The sequence below is a fragment of the Canis lupus genome, chromosome 23 (genome assembly GCF_011100685.1).
Source record: "Canis lupus familiaris isolate Mischka breed German Shepherd chromosome 23, alternate assembly UU_Cfam_GSD_1.0, whole genome shotgun sequence".
In the NCBI taxonomy this organism is placed as follows: Eukaryota; Metazoa; Chordata; class Mammalia; order Carnivora; family Canidae; genus Canis; species Canis lupus.
Window position 1 is genome coordinate 29,914,796 of NC_049244.1, and position 18,362 is coordinate 29,933,157.

At 36.0% G+C, this 18,362-nt stretch overlaps 1 protein-coding gene across 5 annotated transcripts in view; it reads left to right on the top strand.

Moving 5' to 3' along the window:
* Positions 1 to 18,362, top strand: part of DNAJC13 (DnaJ heat shock protein family (Hsp40) member C13) — a 117,826-nt gene that overhangs the window by 11,548 nt on the left and 87,916 nt on the right. For all 5 annotated transcript variants that reach the window (XM_038570856.1, XM_038570855.1, XM_038570860.1 and 2 more), the window contains one exon: positions 7,641 to 7,721. In XM_038570856.1, the coding sequence (XP_038426784.1) occupies positions 7,654 to 7,721 (68 nt within the window). In that variant the 5' untranslated portion in view covers positions 7,641 to 7,653. The remainder of the gene's footprint in view (positions 1 to 7,640; positions 7,722 to 18,362) is intronic.

Genomic DNA, 18,362 nt, shown 5'->3' on the forward strand with positions numbered 1-18,362 from the left:
CAGGCTCCATACCCAGTGCAGAGCCTGAAGTGGGGCTCAGTCTCACAACCCTGAGGTCATGACCTGAGCCAAAATGAAGAGTCAGACTTAACCGACTGAGCCACCCAGGTGTCCTTATTTATTTCTTTTATAAACATTCTTAGATAAGATAAATTGTAAAGAATAAAATAACAATGGATATTAAATAATGACACCCTTATATATTCAACACAGCTTAAATATGTATCGCTATTATTTTTGAATTAGCAGGTGAAAAATATGAGTACTGATTAAAGCAATAAAACACTTTTTTTAAAAAAAGATTTTTATTTGTTTATTCATGAGAGACGCAGAGGGAGGCAGAGACACACACAGGCAGAGGGAGAAGCAGGCCCCCCGCAGAGAGCCCGATGTGGGACTCGATCTCCAGATCCGGGATCATGACCTGAGCCGAAGCCAGACGCCCAACTGCTGAGCCACCCAGGCATCCCAAAACACTTTTTTTTTTTTTTAAGATTTTATTTATTTATTCATGAAAGACACACACACAGAGAGAGGCAGAGACACAGGCAGAGGGAAAAACAGGCTCCATGCAGGGAGCCTGATGTGGGACTTGATCCCTGGTCTCCAGGATCAGGCCCTGGGCTGAAGGTGGTGCTAAACCACTGAGCCATCCGGGCTGCCCAACACTCTACTTTTGCAAGTAGAAATCCTAGCTGATATTTGTTGGTGATATACATTGAATAAATAGTATAAGGATTGAAATTAAAAGATTTATGATTAAGTAATAGTTTTAACTTTCCCGCCCAAGAAGCTTTAAGAGAGATACAGGGCCCTGTAAGCCTGAAAGTGAGAGAGGTAATCATAGATAGGAAACAATTATTTCATATCTAGGGTGGTATATTTAAAGTACAGTAATAACTATTATGATTGTAGTCCATGTTTTTGAGTGCTTGGGTGGCTCAGTCAGTTAAGCGTCTGTCTTCTGCTCAGGTCATGATCCAGGGGTCCTGGGACTGAGCCCCACATGGGGCTTCCTACTCATTTGGGAGTCTGCTTCTCCCTCTCCCTCTGCCCCCACCCCCTCATGCTTTCTCTATCAAATAAAATCTTTAAAAAAATATATTTTTGAGTGCTTATTCTGAGCCAAGCATCACACTCTCCCCTTTACTTATCTCATTTAGTCCTCACTGAAGCCCTTTGTCACAAATGCTGTTGTCTCTCTTTCATAGATGGTCTGTGATTCTGAGTTTAGGAAGCTTTTCTTGAGAGTTACACAGCTAGTAAATGGCAGTTATTACTAATCAGTGTTCAACCATAAGTAACATTTAAAAAATTCACTACCTTACTTACCTTGATGATAGATTGAATACTAAAACTAGTTTAGTGTGCATATTAATGTAGCTTTTTGTGCCAGTCATTGATTAGTTTAGTGTAGTCTGGTACCTATGCTACAGGGAGGTATTCAAAGTTTGAGTTGCCAGATTAAGTCATCACTTGAACACTGTCCTTGGAGGACTCCCCCACCTCAGTTTTGCTTTCAGTCATTTCCCAGTGGTTTCCTTAAAGTTGTTCCAAGTCTCATTTTGAATGATACATAGTACAGAATATTCTTATCCTATTTCTTCTGCATTTTTCTAATATTTGTGTATTGCCATTGTCCACTACTGAGTTTTGTGTTTGGGAGTATCTTCATGGTCTGAAAGAGTTAGTGCAATTTTCAGACCAGTAGCCTTCATCAGATGAAATGACTACATCAAAGTGGTTAAGGTTTTATTGGGAATATAAAATAGACTTTACCTGAAAATTTGGAGAAGTTAATATTATGCTGTTGGGAAGTAGGTCCCAGCCTCAGATCTCATTAATCTGGTTGTTTTAAAAGTTCAGTGTTAAAGTAATATTTTTTCTGTTATTGAGGGCTCCTTGAAGACTATCCTGGAATCATATTGGTGGCAAACTTCTGTCATGTTTGTTTTGAACACTTTATTTAAAAATCTTTTTAAAGCTTATCTATAGAAATTAATTTTTAAAAGTTTATTTTTAGATGGTAGAGTATTTCAGCCTTGGAGCCTTCCATTTTCTTTTATTTCTTTTGCCTTGTGTTAAATATAGCAGTTTGTTTCATTGTTTGCAATTGTGTGAAAGTAATAATTGGAACTGGTTCTAAATTAATCCAGGAATGTGTGGTCAGATAATACATCTGTAATTACATGGTCAGGATGAATTTATTTTGAGTTCCTAAATTTGAGGGAAGGTTTTATTGCTTAGGTTAAATACGTAGAGTGTAGAGTTAAGCAGATTGAGTCCAAAGTCTGGCCCTGCTGCTTACCAGCAATGTGTCCTGGGAGAAGTGATATAAATTCTCTACAATTTTCTTGTCAATAAAATGGGTTCATCAGATCTGTACTATAGTGATGTTATGGAGATAAAATGAGGTAGGTAGATCAATGCATAGTCAGAGCCTGGCCAAATCATTAATACACGATGAATACTCAAAGAAATCTAGTTTTTGCATAATTTCAGGATGTCTCTTAAGTCATTTTTATAGAGTCACCGTGCCTCCCCAATTTCAAGGTAATCTTTACTGAGGGCTCAAAAAAAGGATTATTCTGATTTCTATTATGAAGCTATGCAGATTACTAGCAATAAATAGCACTGAATTATCCCATTATTTCTGGAGTTGACTTGGTTACTTAGGTATCTCCTCCCTTTCTTACCTCTCAAATATACCTCTGCCTATATATAACATGGCTGAAGGCAAGCTTTTCAGATAGAGAAATAATTTTCTTCCAAAGAGAGCACCTCCATTTTACTAGCCTTTTTTGGTGGTGGTATTCAGAATTGGATGCACAATAGCAATATCACTTGTTGCTTCCTAAAATATTAGAGATAATTGTCAGGTGTGCTGATTTTGGCCATAGGAGCTTCTAGTGATGTCCAGAGAATTGAAGTACTTCTTTAATCTTATATTGTATTTTTCTGTCAATATGGTTATCTGCATGATATCTTTTCTACCAGACCAAGTAATCAGTAGTTTATTTTAAAATTTTCTTAAATTTTATTGTATTGTGGTAAGAACACTTAACATGAGATCTGTCCTCTTAACAGATTTCTAAATGTGCAGTACAGTATTGTTAATTATAGGCACCATGTTGTAGAGCAGATCTCTGGAACTTAATCATCCTGTACAACTGAAACTTTATACCCATTGGTTAGCAACTTCCCATTTCCAGTACATCCCAGTTCCTGGCAACCACCATTCTACTCTCTGTTTCTGTGAGTTTGACTATATGACTATAACTCATATAATTGCATGTAGTCACGCAGTATTTGCCCTTCTGTGACTGACTAACTTCAAGCATCATGTCCCCCCCCAAAGTTCACCTGTGTTGCATATTGCAAGATTTCCTTCTTTTTCAAGACTGAGGAATATTCCATTTTATGTGTGCGCCACATTTTTTTATTTATCCATCCTTTGATGGACTTATAGTTGTTTCCACATCTTGGCTTTTAAGAGAAAAATGCTTCAATGAGTAGTATACCTCTTCAATGTTCTAATTTCAGTTCTTTTGAATAAATATGTGGAAATTTGATTGCTAGATCATCTGGTAGTTCTAATTTTAATTTTTAGGAACTTCCATACTGTTTTCTGTACTGCCTACACCATTTTATATTCCCACTAAACAGTATTCAGTTTCTCTACATCCTTGCCAAAACTTGTTGTCTTTTGGGGTTTTTTGTTTGTTTTGATAATAGCTATTGTAACATGTATGAAATAATATGCCTTTAAAAAAAGATTTATACTTATATAAATAAGTAAAATATATGTATATAAATATAAATATTTATATTTTGGTAATCTCCACACCAAATGAGGGCTTTGAACTCACAACCCCGAGATCGAGAGTCCCAGGCACCCCCTCTCATACTTTTGAGTTGCATTTCTCTGATAGTGACATCAAACATCTTTTTATATACCTGTTGGCCATTTGTATATCTTCTGTTAGTTTAATAATTAATGTGTATGTTAGGTCTTTTCTTCCTTCCTTCTTTGATCTATCCTAAGAAATCTCTAGAGTTTGGTGCTGCTTTCAATCACCACCAAGTTCCTAGGTCTTCAGAAAGTTGTAGATAAGCATTCTTGATATAAACTTGTTTTATTTCCCCTACTAAAAGATCCATTTGAGGGGATCCCTGGGTGGCTCAGCGGTTTAGCACCTGTCTTCGGCCCAGGGCGTGATCCTGGAGTCCCAGGATCGAGTCCCACGTTGGGCTCCCTGCATGGAACCTGCTTCTCCTTCTGACTGTGTCTCTGTCTCTGTCTCTCTCTCTCTCTCTGTGTGTGTGTCTCTCATTAATAAATCTTTAAACAAAAAAATAAATAAAAGATCCATTTGAGTTACATATTCCCCCAAATCAGTGATACCTATGAAGTCATCTTCAGGGTTTTTATCACCCTCCTGGGTCATGTTTTAAGTTCTTTGGGGCTATCATTTTATGTCTTTACTATTTTTCTCTCACTTCCATTTTAAATTTAAAGTTTTTTAATGGTATCTTCACTCAAGTACATTTTCTTATCAGTTTTTCTAAGATAGGTCTTGGTACAGAGTCTATCATTCAGATATCATAAGTTATGGACTAGCAATCCAAACTTCACTCTTAATATCAGCCATTGCCTTTTTTATCCTCCTTTTTTATTCTCTTATTCCAATCTTCAGTTGTAGTATATCTAATGGAAAGATAACATCTGTAGACCTATATTTTTTATTATTTTGGCGTATTCTAGAGATCCTACCTAAGTTTCTTTTCAGCAATATCATTTACTGCAAATGATTTAGAAGGCAGGGAAAATGTTGCTGGTTTTAAGAAGTCTTATTGGCTGTCTATTTCATCTTAGATACACAATCCAGGAAAAAAACAAACAAAACGCACCAACTGTCAGGACTATATTTAGCTGTCTCCATACACACTAGTAGGAAGATGTCAGTTGACTGTAATTTCCTCTCTAGTAACAGTAAAGGTTTCCCTAACCTTGCTCTTACTTGTGGTTCTCTTATTCCTCGGAGCATGAGTTGATGCTTTTTCAGAAGATTTGACAAAATCTTAAGAGTACTTGTAAAAAAAAAAAAGAGTACTTGTTAGAACATGAAGTATAAAATGGACATCAGAATTTCCCATGGGATTGCTGCATTTCATTTATTCACTCAAATACGCATTGAGCACCTGTTTTGTGTCAGGCACTCTTGTAGGCTCTAGGGATGTGTGTGTGTTTGTGTGTGTGTGTATATATACACACACATATAAATGAGCTTAATAAACAAAAATGCTTCTCTCTGGATACAGTAGCAGGATTAGAGAGATAATAGATTACACATTAGACAATGAAAGGTGCCATAGAGGAAAAATAAGCAGAGTCAGAGGGAATTGAAAGTGTAGAATGAGGAAAGTGATGACAATTTATAACAGGATAGTTAGGGTAGGCCTCATGAAAGTGCCATTTGAATGCAGATTTGAAGGACATGTGAGCTATGTAGGTAGGGGAAGAGTATTCTACATAAGAGTATAGAGGCCCTTGCCACTTTGCTGATACAAAAACAAGTAGTAGAAATAAAGCAATTTCAAAATAGAGGTGTCTTAAAATGTTTTTGCCAGGCAGGTATATATATACTCCAGAGAAAAACGTATTCGTACAAATATTTGTAGCAGCATGATTCATAATAACCAAAAAGTAGAAGCAACACGAATGACTCTCAACTGATAAACAAATTTGGTATATCTATACAATAGAAGGAAATGAATCCATGCCACTGTATGGATGAACTCTGAAAATGTCATGCTAAATGAAAGAAGGCAGTCACAGAGAACACATTTTGTAGGATTCATTGATATGACATGTCTAAAATAGGCAAATCCATAGTAAGAGAAAGTAGATTAGTGGTTGCCAGGGGCTGGGAGTGAGTGGGAAAGAGGAGTGACTCCTCTAACAGGATTTCTTTTTGGGGTGACAAAAATGTTGTAAAACAGTATCGGTTGTAAAAATCTGAACATACTAAAAACCTCTGAATTGTACACTTAAGGGTGAATTCTATGGTGTGTGAATTACATCTCAAAAAGCTGTTATAAAAATGTTTTTAAATGAAAATAGTTTTATTCAAATTTAAAAAAAAATACTTGCTGATTAAAAAAATTAGACCAAAAAAAATTAGACCGGTGTGAACCATAATATGGTTGGAACCATAATTCCAACTATTTGGTGTGCATTGACACTTTGGTATGTATCCAATATTTTTTTTTTAAGATTTTATTTATTTATTCATGAAAGACACACAGAGAGAGGCAGAGACATAGGCAGAGGGAGAAGCAGGCTCCCCTTGAGGAGCTTGATGTTGGACTCGATCCTAGGACCCTAGGATCTCACCCTGAGCCATAGGCAGACGCTCAACATCTAAGCCACCCAGGCGTCCCAAGTATCCGATATTTTTTAAAGTAGGTTTCTAATTAAGGGTAGGGAGAGATAGTCAAGTCACAAAAGAAGAAATAAATGACCTATTCATTTTTAGCTTTTATGCAGTATGAAACAAATTATGTAGCATTTTCAACATTTATCAGTCTTTTCATTAGTAAACAGTTCAAATATTTATCCTGTACAATTAGCTAAATTTAATTTTTTTCATGAAGTAAGTGGGTTCTGGATTTCATACACTTCTGGGCTACAGTCAGTAAACTAATTTTAAAAGATAACATGTGACATTGTCCCTCTGGTAGTAAGCTATTACCATGTGATTCATCACACAAGTTCAGAGTCCTGAACTGTTTGGTCTATATACTCTTCAACCAGAGGAATTCACTCACCAAACTGCTATAAAGGTTTCTAAACACTTACTGTCAGTTTCTGTACTTAGCTTGATGTTTGCAGTTACACCTTAAGTAGCATTGTTCTAGTATATATTCATACAATGGAATACCATATAGCCTTAAAAAATCACTTTCTCAAAGAATATTTAATTCCACAGAAGATGATTAATATTGTGTGAAAATAGGCTTAAGCAGTACAATTGACAATCTTAATTTTGTTTTTTAAAAACTAATTCTAAATAGAAGAAGGGAGGCTAGAATGAATACTTTGCATGCTAGAATTTCCTTTATGAGCATTTTAGATTTTTTACTATGGACATGCATTACTTTTGTAATGAAAATGTTGCTCTTTTTAAGTTAAATTGTATTTATAGTGGGTGTCCTTTAAAGTAACAGTGACTACTGACAGTAGCTCAACAAAAACCTTTTGGAATTGGTTTGATACTTGGCCGATTTTTAGGTGCTGATATTGTGTCAAGCCTTTTTTTTTGGTAATGTGAGAGTTAAAGATTCATTTACTTAAACATTTCTTATTAGATTCTTTGTTTTTGGAATGTTGAGGACAATTCTTGTCCTTAAGAAACTCAGTGTAGTGGAGGGGAGCAGATAATCACAATATGGTGTGCTAAAGTCTATGGCAGCAAGGTGAACAGACCAGTGCCTGTCCACTAAAATCTTATGGTTTCATGGAAGAATTTGTTCCTTAAAATCAGTACTATATGGCAGGCTCTGGAAGTATGGATGGGAAATTAAGGAAAAACTCGAAGGATAACTGTACTAAATCCAGCCATATTTTTATCTTCCAGGTTTCGGCACAAAATGAACATAATTAGGGAAAACAAAGATTTGGCATGTTTCTATACAACAAAACATTCATGGAGGGGAAAGTAAGTATTTCTGTTGGTTTTATTTTTCTGTGCTTCTGTGAAGTATCATTTGAAACATAACTTTCAATATCTTGAGTAGTACCACACAGCTCAATTATGCCATTCAGCCCTTCTCTTCTGAAAAGCATATGTGCATATTTTAAATGCAAATGCTACACTTGGAATAAATTATTGTTCTTTTTTTCTTTTGACATTTCCGGTGTTCTGTGTCTGTCTTAAGGAGTGGGTAAGAATTAAAAGTAACAAAAGGAAAACAGACCATTTATCTACCTTCTTGGATGCTGTCAATTAATGATTGGATTATATAGTAATGGCAGAGTATTAATTCCACAGCTTTATTGCCCAGAGACTAAACCGTGTGTGATGGGTGCATTTGCATGTCGATTTGACTGTCAGAGAAAATATGCTAATATATAGTGCCTTTTATAATCTTTCTTTAGTCCTATAATGATTTTTAAAAATTGGGTTTGATCTGAGGCACCTGGGTGGCTCAGTTGCTTAAGTTTCTGCCTTTGGCTCAGGTCATGATCCCAGATTCTTGGGATCAAGCCCTGGGATGGAGCCCTGAGCTTCCTGCTCAGTGGGGAGCTTGCTTCTCTCTCTCTGCCCCTTCCCCTGCTTGTGCTTTCTCTCTCTCTCTCTCTCTCTCTCTCTCAAATAAGTAAATAAAATCTTTAAAAAAACAATGAGTTTGATCTTATCTTTTCCTTGGGAGAGGCAGTGATAGTTTTTAGTAGCCTGCCTGGTCAGACCAAGATGTTGATGCCTATGTTTCCTTTTTGTAAAACCAGTAATAATTCCTATCCCTCAGATTGTTGTGAGGACATGGAACATGTGAAAGTTTTTAAATCTTGCCTTAAATACATTGAGTATTCAGTGAATGGCACATACTGATCATTACCAAAAAAAGTTTCCTCTCTAATCCTTTTAAGTAGTGATAAGTAAAATGAGTGTCCCACACTTTGACAAATAGGTGGCCACATTATTCCAAATCAGGCCTTGGATAAACCATGCCATGTACACAAAGCCAGTAACTTTAGATCTTTTTCTGAACTTTTCATCTTTTAGGTAATAGTGTAGTAACTTCTTAGAATGGTGCAACATCTGAATTCTGTAGTGTTTCTGGTTTGCATTAGCAAACTGACTATAATTTTGAAAGATAGTGTTTGTTTCCTTTTAATAACTCAATTGTACGAGCTCCTAAATTAGGGAGCATAACTGTTACACTTGTAGAATATTTGTCTTGAAATTTTTTCTTCATTTAATTTCAATGAGAAAAGTTAGAAAATTAATATACCCAGGGTAGTGTGAGTCTCTTTGGTTCTTTGCGTAAACCTTAAAAAAATTACATATTGAAATGATTTTTATTTTTTCCCCAAGTGGTAAATTACTCTGGTCATCATACTATAACTTCTATTTTTTTAATACAAGTATTACATATTGATGCATTGTTCTAATTCTAAAGAACAAGCTTGCTGAATACTTTTTGGGTTTTTTTGTTTGTTTTTTAAATTTTATTTATTTGTTCATGAGAGACACAGAGAGAGGGGCAGAGACATAGGCAGAGGGAGGCGTAGGCCCCATGCAGGGAGCCCCAATGTGGAACTCGGATCCCAGGACCGTGGGATTACACCCCGAGCCAAAGGCAGACGCTCAACTGCTGAGCCATCCAGGCGTCCCCTGAATACTTTTTGTTTTGTTAGCTTGTCAGTAATTGTGATCTCCGGGAAATTTTCTTATATTCTAAGGAAAGTTGTGACTAAGACTAAAGACAGTCCTCTTTTCTTTCTTTTGTAACAATTTGGAGCAGAACTGTTTGGTTTTTTTTGTTTGTTTGTTTGTTTGTTTTTTGGAGCAGAACTGTTTATGTGCTCTCAGCACAATTCCTTGCCTCCATCATTGACACCTTGAACCTTATTTTTATAACATCTTTATTGAGATAAAATTTACAAAACATAAAATTTACTTTTTAAAGTGTACCATTCAGTGCTTTTTAATGTATTCAGTAGAGTAGTGAACTGTCACCACTAACCATTTTTGGAACACTTTCATCACTTCCCCAAAAATCTAATCTAATAATATTAGCAATTCTTTTTTTTCCCCATCTTCCTAGCACCTGGCAGCCCATAATCTACTTTCTGTCACAGGATCTGCTTTTTTTTTTTTTTTTTTTTTTTAAGATTTATTTATTTTGAGAGAGTACAAGTGCATATGTATACTAGCACAGGGAGGGGAGATGCAAAAGAAGAGGGAGAGAGAATCTGAAGCAGACTTTGCACTGAACACGGAGCCCAACATGGTGGGCTTGATCTCATGATCCTGATTTCATGACCTGAGCCAAAACCAAGAGTCAGATGTTCAATCCACTGCACCATCCAGGTGCCCCAGGATTTGCTTATTTAGGACATCTCATGAATGGCATCGTATAGTATGGGCTCTTTTGTGACTGTCTTCTTTCACGTAGCATGTTTTTAAGGCTCATCAATATTGTAGCTTGTGCATTTCTTTTTATTGCCAAGTAGTATCCTATTGTATGGATTTGCCACATTTTGTTTATCCATTCATCAGTTGATGAACATTTGTATTGTTTCCACTTTTTTACTATTATGAATAATGCTGCTGTAAATGTTTTTGTTTAACCTTAGGGTGAATGTGTATTTCCAAGTCTCTTGGGTACATACCTGGGAGTGGAATTCTTATATGGAGTTATATATAGTTATAACTCTACATTTAACTTTTTGAGGAACAGCCAAGCTTTTCCAAGTGACTGAAGCATTTCACAATCCTTCTATCACTGTATGAGGAGTCCAGTTTCTCCATGTCCATACCAATATGTGTCATTGTCTTTTTTTATTTTAGCTATCCTAGTGGATATGAAGTGGTTGTTATCTTATTTATTTATTTATTTATTTATTTATTTATTTATTTATTTTTTAAATTTATTTTTTGAGAGAGAGTAAGCATGCGTGTGCGTGAGTGGAGGGAGGGGCAGAAGGAGAGAATCCTCAATCCTCAGCAGATTCCCTGATAAGTGTGGAGTCTGAGGGTGGGGCTCAATCCCACAACCCATGAACTCATGACCTGAGCTGAAACCAAGAGTTGGACACTTAACCAGCTAAACCACCCAGGCACCACTTGTGGTTTTAATTTGCATTTCCCTGATGACTAGATGTTGAATATCTTTTTATTTCTTTGTTGACCATTTGTATATTTTTCATAAAGTCTGTATTCAAATCACTTACCCATTTTTTTTATTTGGGTTACTCATCCTTTTGTTGAGTTGTGAGAGTTCATTATATATTCTGAATACAAGTTGCTTATCAGACATATGATTTGCAGATATTTTCTGCTATTTTGTGGGTTGTCTTTTTACCTTTTTAATGGTTATCACCTGAAGCACAAGGTTTTTGATTTTGACGAAATCCAGTTTATCTTTTTCTTTTGCTACTTGTGCTTTTGGTGTCATATCTAAGAAGCCATTACTTAATCCAAGGTCTCAAAGATTTACTCCTATATTCTAAAAATGTTATAGCTTTGATTTTGGGTTAAATTTTGTATATAGTGTGAAATAGAGATCCAATTTCATTCTTTTTGCATGTGGATATCCAGTTGTCCCAGCACCATTTGTTGAAAAGATTATTCTTTCCCTATTAAATTGTTTTGGGACTCTGGTAAAAAATAATAGGCCATAAATGTAAAGGTTTATTTGTGAACTGCCAATTTTGTTCCATTAATTTATATGCCTGGCCTTATACCAGAACTATACCGTCTTGATTAGTTTAGCTTCGTACTAAGTTTTAAAACTAGGGGGACAGCCCCAGTGGCTCAGTGGTTTAGCGCTGCCTTCAGCCCGGGGTGTGATCCTGGAGACCCAGGATCCAGTCCCACGTCAGGCTCCCTGCATGGAGCCTGTTTCTCCCTCTCTGCCTGTGTCTCTGACTCTCCCTCCCTCCCTCTCTCTCTCTCTCTCTCTCTCTCTCTCTGTGTTTCTCATGAATAAATAAAATTTAAAAATCTTTTAAAAAAATAAAATAAAAATAAAACTAGGAAGTTTGAAATTCACTTTTGTTCATTTTCAAGATTTGACTATTCCGGGTCTCTTGCATCTCCATAAGAATTTTAGAGTTAGCTAGTCAATTTTACAAAAAAAGCAGCTGGGATTTTGATAGGGATTATGTTAAATGTGTGGATCAAATAGGGGAGTATTGCTGCCATAACAGTAATGAGACTTTTGATCCATGTGCGGAATATTTCCATTTATTTACATCTTTTAAAATTTGTTTCAAAAAAAAATTTTGTTTCAGCAGTATTTTGTTTTTAGTGACACCTTGAAGTTTTTAACTTCTTAAAAGATCTTTCCTTTCCAGAGAGGGATAGTTATTTCATTAATCATGTACATTATTATGTGGCACTCAAATTTTTATTACACTTACATATTTTATGTGGCTGATTCTAATCTAATTTTAAAGCATTCCTCATCATCTTAATGTAAAAAACAAATGGCTAACATTAAAAATTGTGTTGTTTTGGGCAGCCCCAGTGGCGCAGCAGTTTAGTGCCGCCTGCAGCCTGGGGTATGGTCCTGGAGACCCGGGATCGAGTCCCACGTCAGGCTTCCTGTATGGAGCCTGCTTCTCCCTCTGCCTGTGTCTCTGCCCCTCTCTCTCTGTCTCTGTGAATAAATGAAACCTTAAAAAAAATGTTGTTTTATTTATTTTTTTTAAGATTGTATTTATTTATTAATGAGAGATACAGAGAGAGAGGCAGAGACACAGGCAGAGAGAGAAGCAGGCTCCATACAGGGAGCCTAACGTGGGACTCGATCGCGGGTCTCCAGAGTCATGCCCTGGGCCAAAGGCAGGTGCCAAACCACTGAGCCACCCAGGCGTCCCAATTGTGTTGTTTTAGAATTGTTCGTTGAACCCTTTCTCTAGAAACAAGTCTGTCTACAACAGATTTTATGTGTGATTTTGGGGATTTAAGGCCTCGGTTTTAAGTGATTTTGTGCCTGTATACATACTGCTAACCCAGGCCCGACATTGAGAAAAACATTATTGATAGTGCCAGCAAGGATGAATAAGTATTTTTCTTTTTATGTATGTCTAAATTAAAAATATATGTCTTAAGTTAAATATGTATATTTACATACATCTAAATTAAAGAATAACCACTTTACATATTTCTCTTGAGATATTCATGTGACCTATTTCATGTTACCTTTGTAATAGTTTTCACGGGTCTTATTTTGCAGCCACTACTCCATGCTCTTATTAATTCAGGTCTATTTATGGTTAGTGTAGTCTCCTTGGCTGACAAGTAGCCTTTTCTCCTATGGTTATCATGTTCCCCCAAGCAAAGTACCTAACTATATGTTTGCTCTGGAAGGACCAAGAAGGGGGAATAGCTTTCAGCAGTAAAAAGCGCTTTTCTTTCATGAAGGAGCGTAGTTTCCTTTTTGGTCTAAGCAAACCATTTCTAATAAGAAGGAGGATGCACATATTTCAATTAAAGCGGAAGTGCAGATTCACTTAGAGAAACTTTAGGGTGATTTTTATTTATTTTATTAAGATTTTATTTATTCATGAGAGACAGAGAGAGAGAGATAGGCAGAGACATAGGCAGAGGGAGAAGCAGGCTCCATGAAGGGAGCCCGATGTAGGGCTCGATTCCGGGACTCCAGGATCATGCCCTGAGCCAAAGGCAGACACTTAACTGCTGAGCCACCCAGGCATCCCTTTAGGGTGATTTTTGAAGTACAGGTTTTTAGTTTTTTCTGGGTGGAAATTACAAGTAAAATCTACTTGTGCATCACTTTGATATTTGCATACATTAATTGTAGCAAATGCTCTGAATTTAAAAGTACTATTTTAGTATCTGAACTAGGTTCTAATACCTTGGGATGGATATATGGTAATCAGTCTATTAAATGGCAGGTGTTTATGACATTCATATATAGTCACTGTAATGACTAGATACAGGAAATTGAGAGGAAAGTTGGCTGAAAGTAAAGCTGGCAAATTTCTGATAACCTTTCTTATGTGTAGAAATAGAATCCTGCAACATAAGAGATACTCTTCTCTTTAGCCATCTGGTATTTATAGATCTCACCAACTCTGATAATCCTAGAAATCCTGAGGGTTTTTTACCCTGCTTTATTGATCTAGTTCTTGACCCTGCCAGCCTCTAAACCTCAGTTGAGTCCCATCCTGAACTGTTTTTGTGTTTTCTTTTATAATTCTTTGTGCTTATTATCACGCAATCTGGGATTTGAACATTTGTCATCCAAAAGTGGAAATAGTAATGCATTTGCTTGATAGGAATTTTATATTTTACACGTAGTGTTGTATTAGAAGCTAGCTCCAGGAGCGAAGGTAGTCTTTTCAACAAATGATGCTGATTACTTGGACATGTACATGCAAAAACAAACAAACAAAGACTCTAGGCACAGACTTTAAACTTTTCACAAAAATTAACTCAAAACTGATCACTGACCTAGTGTGAAACACAAAAGTCTTAAAAGATAACATGGGAGAAAATCTAGATGGCTCTTGGGTTTGATGATTACTTTTTCAATACAACACCAGAGATGCAGCCCATGAAAAAATGAATTGGTAAAGCAGACTTCATTAAAATTTTAAAACTTCTGCTCTGCGAAAGACACTGTCAAGAGAATGTAAAAACAAGGTGGGAGAAAATATTTGTAAAAGACATTTGAAAAAAAAAAAAAAAGACATTTGATAAAGGACTATTCAAAGTATACAAAGAACCCTTAAAACTCAACAGTAAGAAAACAGACAACTCAACTAAAAAAATGAGCCAAAGACTTTGGCAAGAATCTCACCAAAGAAATACAGATGGCAAATAAACACATGAAAAAAATGTTTCACATCATCAGTCATCAGGGAAATGCAAATATAGAGATACTACTGCACATTTAATGGATTGGCCAAAATCCAGAACATTGACAGCAACACAAATGCTGGTGATGAGGGTGTAGAGCAAAGGGAACTCTAATCATTTGCTGGTGGGAATGCAAAATGGTATAACCACTTTGGAAGACCTTTTGGTGGTTTCTTACAAAACTCAACGTCCTCTTACCATATGATCCAGCAATCACACTCTATAGTATTTACCCAAAAGAGTTGAAAACTTACACAAAAACTTTTGTGTTGAAAACATCCACCCAAAAACCTGCACACAGATGCTTATAACACCTTTAATCGTAATTACCAAAACTTGGAAACAACCAAGAAGTCCTCCAGTAAATGAATGCATGGATAAACTGTATTACATGCAGACAATGAATATTATTCAGTGCTAAAATGAAATCAACCATCAAGGTAGGAAAGCTATGAAAGAAACTTAAGTGCATATTATAAGTGACAGAAGCAGTCTGAAAAGATTGTATACTATATAATTCCAACTATATGACATTGTAGAAAAGGCGTAGAACTTTGGAGCAGTAAAAAGATGAGTGGCTGCCAAGGTTTCAGAGGGGAGGGAGGGAAAAAAGTGGAGCACAGAGGATTTTTAGGGCAGTGAAACTTACTCTGTATGATACTGTAATGGTGGATACATGTCATTTTATATTTGTCCAGACCCATAGAATGGGCAACACCAAGAGTGAACCTTAATGTAAACTTGACTTGGGTTGAAAATGTGTCAATGTAGGTTCAGCAGTTATAACAAATAGATGTACCACTGTGGTGAGTGGAGGATGTTGGTAATGAGGGAGACTGCATGGATAGGGTCAAGGAGTATTTGGGAAATCTGTACCTTCCTAATCTTGCTGTGAACTTAAAACTACTCTAAAAATTGAGAGTATTAAAAAAAAAATAGCTTTAACTCAGCTGGAAAAAAATACAGACCTTGTATCATGAAATTAAGCCCTTACATTTCATGGGATGTGCTTTATTTCTTCTGAAAGAAACGGAACATTTTCTTACTGAGTTATTGGGATATTTGCAGAGGGAGTATGTACTATATATGCCTTTCTCTTTTCTGAGGAGTATAACTTCTGATGTAAGTGAGCCATCTCAGGTGAAACTACTCTTTCAATTGGAATTTGACCAGAATCAGAGTATCCTGGTATTATAGGCATAGGAATGATCACTTTGCCCATTAATTTTCTTCTCTGTATTAAGTATAAATTTAGTAGTCATGGTTACTGGAAACATAATGATACTAATTATAATTAATTCAATGGCTCTGTTGGAGTTTTGAACCCCTCCCCCCTGTTACTTAATCAGCAGAATAATAGCAATAAGAATAGCTAACATTTACCATTATAAACAAGTGACAAATACTTTACATGGATTATTTCTTTTAATCTTCACATTATGAGGTCTGTGTGTGTGTGTGTGTATGTATTCATTCCACATCTTTCAGATGGAGAAGCTGAAGCTTGAAGAGATTAAGCAAATTATCAGAGGATACATAGAAAGTGAATAGTTCAGTGTTTGAACAAAGGCAGTGACTCCAGAGCTGGTGGGTTTAATTATAAGCTGTAGTTCCTCCTTCAGTATTGCTTACCATTGATCTCCTCTCTGAGAAACCTTGTGTTTCAGTTAGCCTTAATTTCATTATTTCATGGACTAAAATTCTAATTCAAATACCTGGATTGTGAAGCTTTTAGTAGTAAAAGGAAAAACCCTAGATTCTATGAGAATACTAACAGCTTCTTAGAAATTGGTAGCCAAAACTTATTTTAAAATGATCGAAGGAGGGATCCCTGGGTGGCTCGGCAGTTTGGCGCCTGCCTTTGGCCCAGGGCGTGATCCTGGAGTCCCGGGATCAAGTCCCGCGTCGGGCTCCCGGCATGGAGCCTGCTCCCTCCTCCTGTGTCTGTCTGTCTGTCTGTCTCTCTCTCTATGTTTATTATAAATAAATAAATCTTTAAAAAAAATAAAAATAAAAATGATCGAAGGAACTAGGGTGTTCAGCTTAGGAAAGAGGTTTCAAAGTGAAAGTCTGGTTGGCAGAAAAATTATTATATCCTATGTGAAGCTGAAAGACAGAACTTGAACCAGAGGGTGAAAATTGTAAGAAAGTAAATATTGGCTTAATTCTAAGAAACAATGGTCAGTATCTGCAGTACTGGAAATAAATAGAATTACTCTTAAGGAAGGTGAGTTGGTTCTCTTGCACCAGTAATGAACAATTAAAATCTAGCCAGCTTTGATCAGGGTATTCCAAAGGTTCAAGCTGTATGTTCTGGGGACTAGGCTAGGTAGCATAAAAGCTTTCAACTCTGATTGTTTGGGTTATTTGAAGCCTATTGCATAGACTATCTCCTGAAAGAATTGAGGTTCTTAACTTTAATATACAAAGGTTTTATGACCTCAAGAAACTTGAAAAACATTATTCTATAGTAAACACAAGCTTTGTCTGTACTTTACAAAAAGAAAGTAATACTGAATTTTCTCTATTTTGAGAGAGTTGAATGGTAGTGAAATCTTGTGCAGAAGAATATTGTGATGGTGGTCAATATTTTTGGAGTGTCCATTGACACTATTGTGTGTGTCTAATTGATACATTCTAGTTAAGAGTATTCAAGTCTGGAATTAACTTTCAAACAATGACAAGTATATTATCTCTTAACTGCTTTAAAGTTCATTTCAGTTGTTTGAATTAGTTAATTTAATAATAAAAGGTTGGGAGGGGCAGCTGGGTGGCCAGACTCTTGGTATAAACTCAGGATATGATGTAAGAGTTGTGAGATCAAGCCTGTGCTGGGCGTGGAGTCTGCTTAAGATTCTCTCTCTCTTTCCTTCTTCTCACCCCCTCTCCTTTCCTCTCTCTCTCTTCCTCTCTTAATAATTTAAAAAAATATTGGGAAGAAACTGGGTCTTTGAGGGACTGGACTCCTTCATTCACTGCCATGTCCTTGAACCTAGCTCTGATATATCCTTGTTTAATACTAGGTTGATCTATGGTTATACTTAATACGATATCTGATTTAATACATTAGGGTTTTTCCCTAAAAAAAAATTGCCGTAGGAAAAAAGTCATGTCATAAAAAGGAAAGCAATATTTATAAGGACTATAAAATTTAAAAATGGCATAACATAGGGACACCTGGGTGGCTTATTTGATCTGAGCTCAGGTCTTCTATCAGCAGTATCATTAGCACCTTTTTACTTGTTCTTATCTGTACTACTAGTTGTTATGGGAGCAAAATGCCCCAGATAAAGTGCCTCAAATATGTTTTTTATTTAAATAGCTTTAGTTTCCTGATTTATAATATTAGAGTTAATGGGTAATGTAAATTATATCACTTATTAAGCTGTCCTATTAGAATAAATCTATGATTTATAAAAACTTGAGAGAAGAAAATGCCTATTCCTATAGACATTTAATGATGTGTATAACTTTAGTTCTGAATAAAACAGAAACAAGTGCAATAAGTAAAGTCAATAATGAATATTAATTTCTCGGCGAAAAAGGTGTTAGCTTTTACGTTTCTTCATATTATGTATATGACATCATCTGTTATAAATTTCTCATACGTACATTTTGTTTAGTCTTTATTCCTTTTGTTATTTGGTTTTAATATAGTTATATTTTATAAGAACTTTTAGGGACCTCCTGGGTGGCTTAGTTGGTTAAGCGTCTGCTTTTGGCTTATGTGATGATCCCAGA